Source organism: Akebia trifoliata, chromosome 4, assembly GCF_017979445.1.
Source record: "Akebia trifoliata isolate Shusen 1 chromosome 4, ASM1797944v1, whole genome shotgun sequence".
Classification (NCBI taxonomy): Eukaryota; Viridiplantae; Streptophyta; class Magnoliopsida; order Ranunculales; family Lardizabalaceae; genus Akebia; species Akebia trifoliata.
Window position 1 is genome coordinate 29,549,052 of NC_141378.1, and position 13,254 is coordinate 29,562,305.

Consider the following 13,254-nt stretch of genomic DNA (forward strand, 5'->3'; position numbering starts at 1 on the left):
AATAAATGTAACATAATATCTATGACCATTAAAAGTAGTAATAGGGGAAGGCTCTCACACATCAGAATGAACTAAATCAAATATTGCATTAAATCAATGCATACGAATAATATAAAAAGTACGTGCATGTTTAGAAAGTTCACATACAGAGCATTGAAATTTATGTCCACCACAAGCAATTTTTAAAATAAGAAATAAAGAACATAAGTGTTGAAAATTGGCATGTCTTAAGTAAGTATGTCATAAATCTAGAGTCTAAGACGAAAACATGTGACTCCAAGAGGAGGGAAGCACCAAAGCCAGAATAGCAATAAGCTGAGATCCAAACAAGTACAGCCCATCCCTGTCATACCCCTTGCCAAAAATCCTCATCGAAGTCAGGTCCTGAAAAATACAATGAGTTGGAAAAAAGATAACTGAGCAATTTAGAGATTTAGTAATACTACTCACAGAAAAAAGGTTAAGGAATAAGTAAGGGACATGAAGCACAAAATCTAATGAAATCCTAGAAGATAAAGGGATGATGTCCTTGCTGTAGATAGGTATAAGAGATCCATCAGCAAGACAAACCTCCCTATGAGTGGTAGAAAAAGTAGAAGAGGTAAAATGACTGGACTCACCAGTCATGTGATCAAAGGCACCAAAATCAATAACCCATGTCAGAGGAGCAGAGCTAAACTGAATGACATGAAAAGTAAAGGATGTGCCTAGAGGTGTAGTAACTAAGGCCACAGTCGAAGAGGAGTGAATGTGGGCATAAATTTGATCTCAGACAATAGTGGCAATCTAAGTTTGTAGTTGTTGCAAGTCAATCGTGTCAAGTGAAAGAGGATCAATGAGATGAGTGGATGATGACTCCACTATAGCGACATGAGGAACAGATTGTCCCAAAGATGGAATGGAAGGAGCTCGTGGTATTAAATGAAGATAGAGCTAAAAGCAGCGGGCTTTCTCATGGCCAATCTTCCCATAATGATTGCAAGTAAGATCACTCATTTTACCACGACCACGACTCTCTGGTCCAGGGGTACGAGAGTTGGAGAAACTCAAGTTGACAGCTAAAGCCATCTAATCTGTAGCTGAAGTAGAAAGAATGTTGAGTACTTGAGTTTGAGAAGGAACAATACGACGACGACGTTCATCACTATCAATGGTCGCAAAGATCTCAAATAAATAAGGTAAAAGAGTGGTGTTGAGGATTTGTGTTCGAAAGGCCTCAAACTCAGGTCGTAAACCCATAAGAAATTGGTAAGTCTGATGTCGAACAATCCTCTTAACGACAAAATATGTTGCTTCTGAAGACAATTCAGTCATAGACTCATAATGAGAAAGTTCCTCCCAACGTGACTGAAGAAATCCAAATTAATCCACTACACTCCGAATCCCTTGGGTAGCATGGGCAATGTCTCAATAGAGCTCATAAATCCTCAAGTCATTCCTGACATATGCATATGTCTAAGTGCGGACCATAAAGATGGGACAGTCTCATGATACATGAACATGATATAGATGCACTACTCCATGGCGTTGAATAGCCACCCAAAGATAACGTAATTGTCGATCTCCCATGACTCAAATTTGGAATCAGTAAGGGGTAGTTTAGTAATGGTGCCAAAGAGCCATCTAGATTTCCCTCTACTACCTAGATAAAGGTGCATAGATCGAGACCATGACTGAAAATTCTGATCATTGAGAAGAATAGTAGTAATATGTTGGGCTGAAGAATTAGACCCAAGAATGTGACGGAAGTCGTAATTGCTTGTTCGAAAGTCATTGCTTTGGTTTGAAGGGAAGTTTAAGAGCACCCTAGGTGCTATCGCAAGCCTTCCTAGGCTATACAGATGCTGCCGCAAGCTTTCAAAGACACCTATGGGTATTGTTTGACCTAGGTGCTATTGTCGCAAGCCTCCCTAGGTTGTGTTCTCGCTGCTACTGGCCTCCAAAGGCACCTACAGGTTCTGTTGAACCTAGCTGCTCCTGCTGCAAGCCTCCTCAGGCTTTGTAAGTGTTGCTACAAGCCTCCAAAGGCTTTGTAGCTATTGTAGCAGGTTCCCAAAGGCACCCTAGGTGTTGCCGCAGACATTTAAAGGAACCCATAGGGCTGTTGTAGGTGGCTGTTGTTGCTGCTGCCGCAAGCGTCCAAAGGCTTTGTAGCTGTTGTAGCATATTCCCAAAGGCACCCTATGTACTACCGCAGACTTTTAAAGGGACCCACAGGGCTGTTGTAGGTGGTTGCTGCTGCCGCAAGCCTCCACAAGATCTGTAGCTGTTGTACTAGGTTCCCAAAGGCACCCTAGGTGCTATTCCAAGATCTTATAGTCCCTGTAGTTGCTGCTACAACTCTCCAAAGACAAAAACGATGGAGAAAAACCCTAACAGAGGGCAAAGAACATTAACAAAGCCTATCAAAGGCAAAAATACTATTTTGTAGGGTAAGAGATAGCGTAGAAACGCAGCATGTGATCAAATCCCATCGCAACATGCGATAAAGGAAATGATAAACAAAAAGAAACGAGAAAGACCCCCCGAAAGGGAAAAGATCTAACGAAGCTGCTTTAGGTTAGGTATAAAGATCTAGGGAATAAAAGAGAGAAGAAAACAAGGAAGGAGGGGTGAAAAACGAGGAGAAGAACCAAGGAAAGGGGATGAAATTCCTTGGCTCTAATACCAAGAAGAATTGAGAAGAATAATTGTCAAGTCTCAATCTGAGAGCTTGGCAAGAATTTATAATAATAAAAGAGTTAAAAGACAAAAAAGCCCTTACAAGAAATAAAAGAATAAAAGTTAATACTAAACAACTAGGACTAAAATAACACTAGATTATATCCAATATCTCACACCCTTCATGATTTTATGGGGTATTTGGAAGGGAAGAAATGTAAGAAAGTCGAGTTTTATTCAAGAAATTTTTCTGGAGATCCTGGGTGTATTGTTCTTTTGGTCCAAGATCTTCAAAGAATTTAAAGGGATATTTTTCGAAGACTTTTTAGTGCGTTGGGAAGCTGTTTGTAATCTGTTAGATTCTTAGTTCCCTTTTCTTTTTTTATTGTTGTTGTTTTTTCTTGGTTGGTCATCTCGACATTCCCTTTGTATTGATTTTCTTTCCCTAATTTATCAAATATATATACATATCATACAAAAAATGAGTAGATTCTACAAAATCTTCCTCAAGCTATAGGTGGTCTTCCATCGTTAACAAGCTAAACCATTTGTACACCCAAAGAACATAAGTGTTTTATTAAATCCTAAGCGTGTGAAAATTTGTGAGCTTCATGAACATGCCACTTTCATTGGGTTACAATTATGTGATCTTAGTCTTCCTAAAAGTCGAGGTTTTCATCCACAAGACCAATCCTTTCACTCCAAAGTGAGCATCAACCATGGTATTAGTGAGCCAAACCGATGCACGACAGTGAATATTACCCTAAGATGATAAATTTGAGATCAGACTGAATTAACATAAGCAATGCCAATATAAATCACTAATTCATATATTCATGGATATGCAAGAGAATCCAAGCAATAATCAAAATAATCCTAAGGTTCGCCACAATCCCATGGTAATAGCGATTCAAGTACTAACAATAGGTTCCAATGGAAAACAAGTCTTCCTCTACCTAGGATTTTAGTTAGATGTTCAAAATAGATTTCTAGACTCAATTTTAATGCAAAATAGTCAAATAAATGATGTTGATTTGTGAGGGCAGCAAGTTAACAAGGATTGGAAAAATTGTAGGCCATATAAAAAAGGAAGTTGATTAGGATTTTGGGTAGTAAGGAATGATGCGATTCGAGTAAGAAAGGGTTCGGTCTGGTTTTTATGGGTGTTAGGGTTATTTTTCCACGGATGAAAGAATTTCGATGGGGTTTTAATTTATAGAATGGATTGGGTAGCCATTTATGGATGTTGTAGAGGTTCAAAACAGAAATTTAATAGAGATAGTGAGAAAGATGTTAACAAAATAGTAAATACCTACCTAGATAGAGAAAATGAATGTTACCTTAGACTGACTCCAAAATGGCCTCACACCACACCATTAATGGGAATATGAAAGCTCCAATCTCAATTTTATTCATCATTGAAGAAAATTACAGCAAGAAGCAAATATTTATAATGTTCTCTATACCCTAAATCTAATCTCAACCATCCAACTAAAATAATGAGATCCAATGGTCGTAAATAAAACGTAAAACAGCTTAAATAAAACAAAAGTAGAATCATCTATGTCCCAATCCCGTAACTTTATTTCCCTTGAATTTTCAACCTATGAAAACTCATTAAAAAATCATTATAAAGTTAACAAATTGCCCCTTAACACCTATACTAGCACCATGGGCTAATAAAACATGAAAATAACCCAAAATAGTCATCCTAAATACTAAAATAGACTCATAAACATAAACTAAATAAAAACATCAAATATGATGACCCAATGAGAAGGATCCAACAGTGCTTGTCCATACTCTGTCCAACCACAATGAATCTAAGTGTCTTTTCCTCTTTTGGAACACTCTAAAGGGTATGCATGTGATGTCCTCATCACAAACACACTCCTCAAGGGAAAAGATGACAACCTCTTTCTAATTCCAACTAGATTTTGATATACACAGTTTCTTAGAACTACCAATGAAAAGATCCCCTATTCTCAAGGTTTAAATTTTCCACACCCAGTGAATGCTTTCTCATTACTACTAAGCTATACTCCGAGAACATATATATGGAAACAAATTATGCATATCCCCATCAACATACACAATAACTTATCCTAACTAGTAAGGATTGGCAACATGATTCTTTTTTGCCACTGAATTCTATCTAGAGGAATATCATTTGGTAAAAATGTCTCTACATATTTTATTACCACCTCAATCTACATCATTTAAATGGAAATAATGTATTAGGAGAAAACAAAGATACAAAAGAATAGATTTCTTCAAACATATGCATGAGAGGAAAAGGCAGAAGAATAGTGTCTTTCCATACATTCCTTTAGCAAAGCAAACTCAAAATTCCAAATTAAACATACTCTGATTACCAGTGTTAGATTTTATACATTTTCTTAAAATTTACATATATTAGCTATAAGCCTAACATAACCCACGCATACCTATGCAACAAGGACATGGCAATGATAGGGTTTGTCCAATTGACTACACAACTGCAGTTTGAAATAAGAATTCTACTATTATTAAGTTATGTGTGACGAAAAGTTTCCATTTATGTTTCATATATTCTTTCCATGTTTTATTGGAGAAAAAAAATTCGAAGTTAAATAGAGTTCTTGGCTGGTCGAAGTGAAATGGAGAAATATGATTCATTTAGCTGACTCCAAATCTTTGGACTTCTCTAAGATTTTATACCAAACACCTCATGCCAAGTCAGACAGCAATACAGATTTACGCATAATTGTTACATAGTCATAGACACATCTACAAATAACCAGGAAATTTTAGCTTGTAGCTCATAGTAGTGTATTGCCTCAAATATAGTTGTTTAAATTTCAAATCTTCATAAATTATACTAACAGAGAGAAAGAAAGTTAGGAATTGGAAATGGGGTAGTTAAGGAGTCAAATTTTAGTTTAACATACTTAACGGGTTCACTTCAATGAGGGTTACTCAATCAGTTCCCAAAACAACAATAAAATAATAATTTTAACTCGCAACTAACAAAAAATATGAAATTTAGATTCCAAGAGAAAGCACACCATTTCTTAGATACTCAGGAGGAGTGTAGGCAAGGTTTGTGCTATAACTTTTTCCATCCCTACTATTTTTCATAAGGCCGAAACAGGAAAGTCGTGGATCACCATCCTACAAACAACAAGCAGAATAATCAAAAATCATCAGTTGGTTGTTAAGACAACTTTAGAGATCCTCCAAAAGTAATTAATCGCCCAACAGTAAATGGAAGTTAAATAAATATTTGGAAGTCATATACAAAACGAGAAAATAAAACACACCTCATCAAACAGAACCCTGTAAGCATTTAGGTCATGGTAAAGTGGTCGGCCTTCAGTACTACAATAATCTAATGCTTCAGCAATGTATAGAGCAACTCTTAAGCGCATGGCCCACTCTATGGTTTGATTTTCCCCTGTAAAGAGAAAACAAGTTTGGATTTAATGGCACATGTATCACTACACACAAACAATATTGAGTTTCTAAAGCCCATAACCAAGAGGATTACTTCTTCTACCACACACGTTGATAATGCCCTTCTATCATCCATTTACCTCTACTATTCTTCAGACATTCATCATTATTGTCATCATCGAAGCCTTATCCTAGAGATTGATTTCGGTTCAAGACTGAATGAATCATGTATCACTACATATGTCAACCAAATGAATCATGTATCCAACTAAGACGCTCTCATAAGTGTACACAACTTGATGTGGCAAATGCTGCCATAGTTCGTAACTTTCTTTCTTCTTCCCTCAAGGACACTAACAAAATTTCTACCAAGCGAATACAAACTCTCATAGGTGGGTCCAACAAAAAAAAAAAATCTCAGCTACTGAAATCAATCAACTAAATGACTCATAAAATTTTAAAAAATATGTAACATTGTTGGATTTAGTTTGAACAAGTACTTTATCATAGATAATATGAAAATCCTAGAATTCAAAAATCCAGAATAAATGCATCTGAAATTCAATAATATTAGAAGAAAATGTAAATCAAAGCCATACAGTGGAATAGATGCTTGGCTAGGGTATCATTGGGCATGTACTCCGCGACAAGTAGTCGTTCATCGCCATCACAGCAATACCCAATCAAATTGGCAAGTCTCGGATGTCGCAACTTCCCAACACCCCAAGCCTCCTCCTGAAAAACCCTCAAATTAAAATTTAAAAAAAAAAAAAAAAAAATCAAATTGAAGGAAGAGAAAGCGATTATACCGCAAACTGCTTGGGATCGGGCCAAGCCATCTTGGTGAATTTCTTGACAGCGATCCATCTACGATTCTGGAGACGACCCTTGTAAACGAGATTTGGGGCTTTTTCGCCACTTTCGGAAACGATGTAGTCAGAGCTGAAACTGTTGGTGGCAGCTTTGAGGTCTGAGAGAGAGAACTCAGAGAAGGACGGGACTCCTCCAGTGGTGGCGCCACCACCACCAATTTGGTCAGAATCTACAGAGAGAGAAGGGTGGCTGAAGGAAGGGTTGTGTGGGTGGTGGTGATGTTGGTTTTGCTCTTTTTCTAGGTGAGTTTGGGTAAATAAGGACGATTCACAGCAACCCATGACTCGGTTCTTCCACACGAGTCACACACCTTTGTTGTTGTTGTTGTTGTTGTGGGTGATGATGATGATGTTCTCACAGAGGAATCATGGAAGACAAATTATAAGAGAGAGAGAGAGAGAGTACTTTTTTTTTTTCTGAGAGAGGAATCACAAAAAGGCGATTATGAGAGAGATTTGGGGTTATCTACCACTCTATCATTCAGTTCAGCCTGTCTGTCCGTGTTGAGAGGGGGAGAGAGAGATTGTAAATGAAATGGAAAATGGGTTCTCTCTCACCTCTCTTATTCTGCCTTCTTTCTCCTTTCCACACTGCCACCTCTATTTTTCTCTACCGTGCTAAACGAAGAGAAAAAGGTGCTTTTTTTCACTAACATCAAAGAATTCTTTTCTAATTTCTCGCGATATATTGATGTTCTTATAAATATTAAGGGCATGTCCCTTCCTTCCTCTTCAAATTATTTTTTCTAAGTCGTGCTGGGGTGACACAATGACGTGGTTCGTGCATATTACCGTAGATGCTTTTCTGCGAGATATCAGTAAAAAGCATCTTCGATTATGTACGCACCACCACATCATTTGTTGTTTTCCAGCAGTTTTCTTTTCTTTTTTCTTGAGAATGATTGAGACACCCCTACCTGTGTTTTCAAGTTGAAGACATGCACCTTGAGCTAGGTCTTCTCTCATTGATCAAAGAAAATGACCTAAATGCTCTCATCTTCAACATTTAGCCAAGAAAACCTTATTTTTTTTCCCTCACAGAAATCCATTGTATTCAAAGTCTCCCATATCTATTGAAAATTACTTTTGGCCTATTCTACCTCTTCCTAACCTATGGTAGAAAACTCTTGATTTTTCTATCCCAAAACTTTATTATTTTATTTTTTTTAAATCATATCTTGACTTGAGGTTTAAAGGTAAAAGTATGTAGAATCTTAAGGTCGAAGAAAATAGTGAAAATTTTTATCCAAGAGGTTGATGATGAAAAGCTTTGAGAAAAGAAAAATAAAAAAAAAACAATAATTGTTTTTTAAGAAGTTGAGAGTGGGGGTATTTAGGTCATTTTTTATTTTATTTAGAGAGACTTTCCCAACATACCTAATTGTTGCATTTTTTATTACAAAAACTCCCTAAGAGATCTAATAACTCCAAGGGAACCTTACTTTATGAAGTTTATTAACCAACAAACCTTGAAGTGGGGGATCCACATCATCAAATTTAAATTGATGAGTTAATTTGTTACTAAACATAACTTGGAGTGGATCTTAACCTCATTAATTTGTGGCATCCAAAAAAATGATTTATGCCACATGATTATAAAAGATAGAATTCTAGGAAGTTTGAAAAAGAAAATAGTTTTCACCATTAAATTTTAAGTTTAAATTTGGGAGTTTGGTAGCCAACCATTTTCAATACCTTGGATTCAACTTAAAAAGAAAAAAAAATTCTTTTTAATCTGATTTTTTCCTTGAAATCTAGAAGTACGTATTGTGGGATTGCCAATTTGATAATCCATATGGGCCCAACGACCCTTAGTAAGATTTGAAATCTTACTAAGTTAGTCATGTTAGCATGATTCATAAAGTAAAGGTTTGATCGGTAACTAACTTAATAAAAGTAAGGGAGCTTTGAAATAAAGTTGCAACATATAGGTATGCCCAATAAGTCTCTTTAATAGAGAGAGATTTACCTGATAGACCCAACTGTAGCATTTTTATTACAAAAACTCCCTTGACGTTTTGACAACTCCAAGGGAACCTTATTTTATGAAGTCTGTTACTCACCAAACCTCACTTTATCAAGTTTGTTACCAAGCAAACCCTCAAGTGGGGATCCACGTCATAAAATTCAAATTGAAGCATTAATTTGTTACTCAACATACTTGGAGTGGATCCTAACTGGATCAATTTTTGGCTTTCAAAAACATGATCTAATGTCACAGAATTATAAAAGACAAAATTATAATAACTTTGAACTAAAATTCGAAAAAAAAACAAAGTTATTTTTCACCGTTGAAATTTAGATTTAAATTTGGGAGTTCGGTAAACATCAATTTTCAACACTTTGAATCAAGCTTAAAAAGGTTTTTTTTTTTTCAATTGTTTTTCTTTTTAATATGATATTTTCAATGAAATCTAGAAGTATGTAGTCTTGAATTTCCAATTTGATAATCCATATGAGCCTAACAACCTTAGTAGCATTTGGAATGCAAAAATCTAATATACCCTTGTCTTTTAAGGGCATTATTAGAAAACAAAAAAAGATGTTGGAGAATGCTACGATCCCTATAAGGTCTTAAACGTTAGCATTCCCCCTATATATAAATATTTCTTTATCTTTTTGCTAAAAAAAATAAAATAGATAGGGGTATTATTGAAAAAAATGTGATAGATAATGCTATCAAGTCCCTATGAGGTCTTGAACCTTAGCATTCCCATATATATATAAAACCTTATGAAGACGTTAACATTGTCCATCACATTTTTTTCTCAATAACACCCCTCTACATTTTATTTTTTAGTGGAAAAAGATAAGGTATTTTTAATCATCTTTGAATGTATTACAAATCTAGGTAGATCTACCGTACCATTCCTTGGTACACTCCATAAATGCTTGAAGTTTTGCATTCCAAGTCATCATTGAAATAGATTTTGACAAATCTGGTACTCTACAATGTTTCATTAATCAGATCCATCCCCCAAAGAACAATTTGGAATATCCCTCGACAAGATATGGGCATCCTTAATGACATAAGTAATTCAATTTTGCAACCATAGTTTCAAATGAATTAACCTAACCTTTTTGAAAAATATTTATAACCTCCCAATTAAAGTTCAAATGTTTATGTATTATACCATATTCTCGATAATCAAAAGTCCAAGGAAATCTATGGTCTTGTAAGTAATGCCCTAACCACCAACATAAAAGTCGATTTCAGTTATTACATTCAAACAAAATCCAAGTTGAAGCTTCACACCTTCAAACAAAGCTTGGGAAAATAGCATTAGAAACCTTCACTCTCATGAAACATTTTCAATTTACCTCTCCATTATAATATTCCTCAAAACCCCTCTAAAGATGAAATATTATTGTCTAAGAGGTCTAACTTCTACAAAATAATTTGTGATAAATTCCTTATCGAGACTTTGGACACAATATATTTTCCATAACAAAATTATTTTAACTTATCCATTAGTATCATGTTTATATAATTTTTCAAGAATTCTGTATAATTTTTATCAAATTACAACGGGACAGGATTTTTGTGTGATGGAAAAATTATGAACGAAATACAACCTCCTCTATAAGGTGATGCATCTTTTGTTGTAGATATGGTCCCACCAATGGTGATTACTCAAAATACCCATGATACATCCATATATATGTGGCATTGTTAGTATATAAAAGTGAGTGACCCATGGCCATAAAAAGAATCAAATTCCTTAAGTCTAAAACCTATTGAAACATGTCAGAATATATTGTCTATTGATAGTAATATTTTACCATGTATATATTATCTTTAGATTATGTTAAATGTTTAAATGATAATACATTTACATACAAATTCAAGGTCAAATATTTCAATGACTAGTATAAGATTATGTTATTTGATAGAAAATTTGCATTTGATAATTGTAGATATGATTGAGAGTTAAAGACATTAAACATCATCTACTTAGGTTTAGGAGTCGTCACCATTTAAAGAGTTTAAGGTGTAAATGAACACCATAAAAAAGTGTCTTAAAATCTAATTTTTTAATAAATAATGACTCAAAATCTGACCTTCACCTAGAGGTAAAGAGTAAGGAGGTTCAATGTGAGACAAAGAAGGTGTTAGGCACTTGTCTCACTAACAAGTTAGTGTTTATAAAGATTTAACAAATGTGAAGTTAATACTATTTTTTAGGATTATTTAGAGTTTAGGAATAAAGTAGAATATTCATAAATCAAAAGAAGTATAGTTCGGCCTCTCAATCTAGCAAATGGGTTCAATGAGCAAGCCATATATGAAAGTACATGTTTATTGAAATTTTTTGTGAACTCGAGATTGTTAAATACCTGAAAGTCCCTGTGGAGCCTATTTTTATCACAGCCCAGGGAAATGACACGTGTCCTCTAGTAATCTGTTACGAACCGACCCAAACATCTGTGAACCCTATTTACCAAGGCATAAAAATAAGAGTACGCTAAAATATCTGAACTTCGACTTATAGAGAGGCATCAATTTAAGCCTTTTCCCTGAAGAAGAGACCTCAAATGTAATACTAGGAATTCAAAGCAGTCTAAATTATATCTCAGAGGTGAAATATTCACATTTAATGAGATATCCACTAACACTTATCAACAGAGCTGACAATGACATGCCCTGACTTACCAACCCCAAAAATAATAAAATCAGTTCAACTTAGTAATTAATGAGTTGTAATATTTTTTTAATCAAACTCAAGTGCTAACAATAATGAGGCATAGAAGTGGAACCTAAGAGAGTAATCAACTCATGACCTGAAACCATGTGGAGACATTTGTCCAGACTCGGGTCTATAAAACCCCCATTCAAAGTAAGGAAAAAGATTCAAATTTTCTATAACAAAAATAAGTATAATCCCCATTACCTCTCTGAGATTCACTATTCATCATCCTCTTCATCTTTTCATATGCCATTACTATTTTTATTTGATTTTCAGAGAATCTTTGGCAAACACCACATTGAGCCTTAGCTTTCTCCATTCAAACCTTCTAAAGCTCGAAGCTAGCTACACCAACACGAGTCGAGGTGTACAATTAAAAAAGCACCAATCAGAGTAGAAGATTTGATAGATCAAGATTTACCAAGCCTAATCAAGGACTCTACACATCTCGATGAGTGGGGTCTAAAAAACCTTCCACACTTTTGGTGTCATCTGTGAGAAAGACCTCGGAATTTGTTGTCCACTTTACCTCAATGAAATCTTTTTCAAGGAATATCACCAATTGGACAATGAATCACGCACAATCAATCTCAGGGACCCCTTTTACATCCTAGTGGAGATGGCCGAACAATCAGCTTCCACCAAGGCTACAATACTTTACAGTTTCTACAACCAATTCACGGAGTTATAACAAAACTTCGTAGAGTAAAGCGACCAGGTGATCAAACTCCAGTGTGAGAACGCCTTACTCAGAGCACACTTAAAAACCCAAACTGATGTCCAATACAACTTAAAAGAAAAATGCAATCGACACCTAGAACACTGAGGATGGTGGCACAACAAAAAATGAGAGTTGGTAATTTGGAGCCATGGGAGCTTTTCCCACCTTCTAGTAGTGTAGCAATAGCAAGAAGGGGAACATGCAATGCATAAGAAGGTAATCACAAGGAGAATCTTCATGAAGCTCTAAAATATTATGAGGATCATGAGTATTACTCCCTTCCAACAAGATGTTAGCTCGATGAAAGGAGAATTTCTGATAGGAAAGTATATAAAAAATTAGAATTGGGTGAATCAAGATGGCATAGGGAAAGAAGAAGTTGCCAAACTCTTCAAAAAACCTAAGGAAGATTTTGACCAGTTACTAGCCTCAAGTTGGGGAAGGATGACTGACCATTCGGCAACGATAGTCATGCATAATTTTCAAGGAAATCCTTTCACAGATGAAATCATGTATGCCAAAATTCATTCTGTACGACGAGACGTATGATCTGATGGATCATCTCTACCATTACTAGCAAATGATGGTGTTACAAGGGGAAAACGAAGCTCTAAACTATCAGAGATTCTCGGATAGCCTACAAGGCACAATTGATTAGTATCTCAAAACATTGATTTATCCGCATTTTTTCCAAATATTTATCTTGATTTTCATTCCATTTTGTTATATTAAGTAAATAATCATGCAAAACCTCAAAATATCATGTTGCATGTTACACCATGTTAAATAAACTTATTTACATTAAATAATTGCATTTGTCATAAATATGATTACATGTTATTCACTATGTAAGTCAAAGATCAAATTATCGAAGAAA

At 35.2% G+C, this 13,254-nt stretch overlaps 1 protein-coding gene across 1 annotated transcript in view; it reads right to left on the reverse strand.

The window, feature by feature from the left end:
• Window positions 1-7,637, reverse strand: part of LOC147404687 (serine/threonine-protein kinase BSK1-like) — a 38,872-nt gene extending 31,235 nt beyond the window's left edge. Inside the window, exons 1-4 of the mRNA XM_086440745.1 lie at window positions 6,906-7,637; window positions 6,696-6,831; window positions 5,964-6,097; window positions 5,709-5,814 (exon numbers count right to left, since the gene is read on the reverse strand). Coding sequence (XP_086296871.1) covers window positions 5,709-5,814; window positions 5,964-6,097; window positions 6,696-6,831; window positions 6,906-7,250 — 721 coding nt within the window. The 5' untranslated portion in view covers window positions 7,251-7,637. The remainder of the gene's footprint in view (window positions 1-5,708; window positions 5,815-5,963; window positions 6,098-6,695; window positions 6,832-6,905) is intronic.
• Window positions 7,638-13,254: the final 5,617 nt, after the last annotated feature.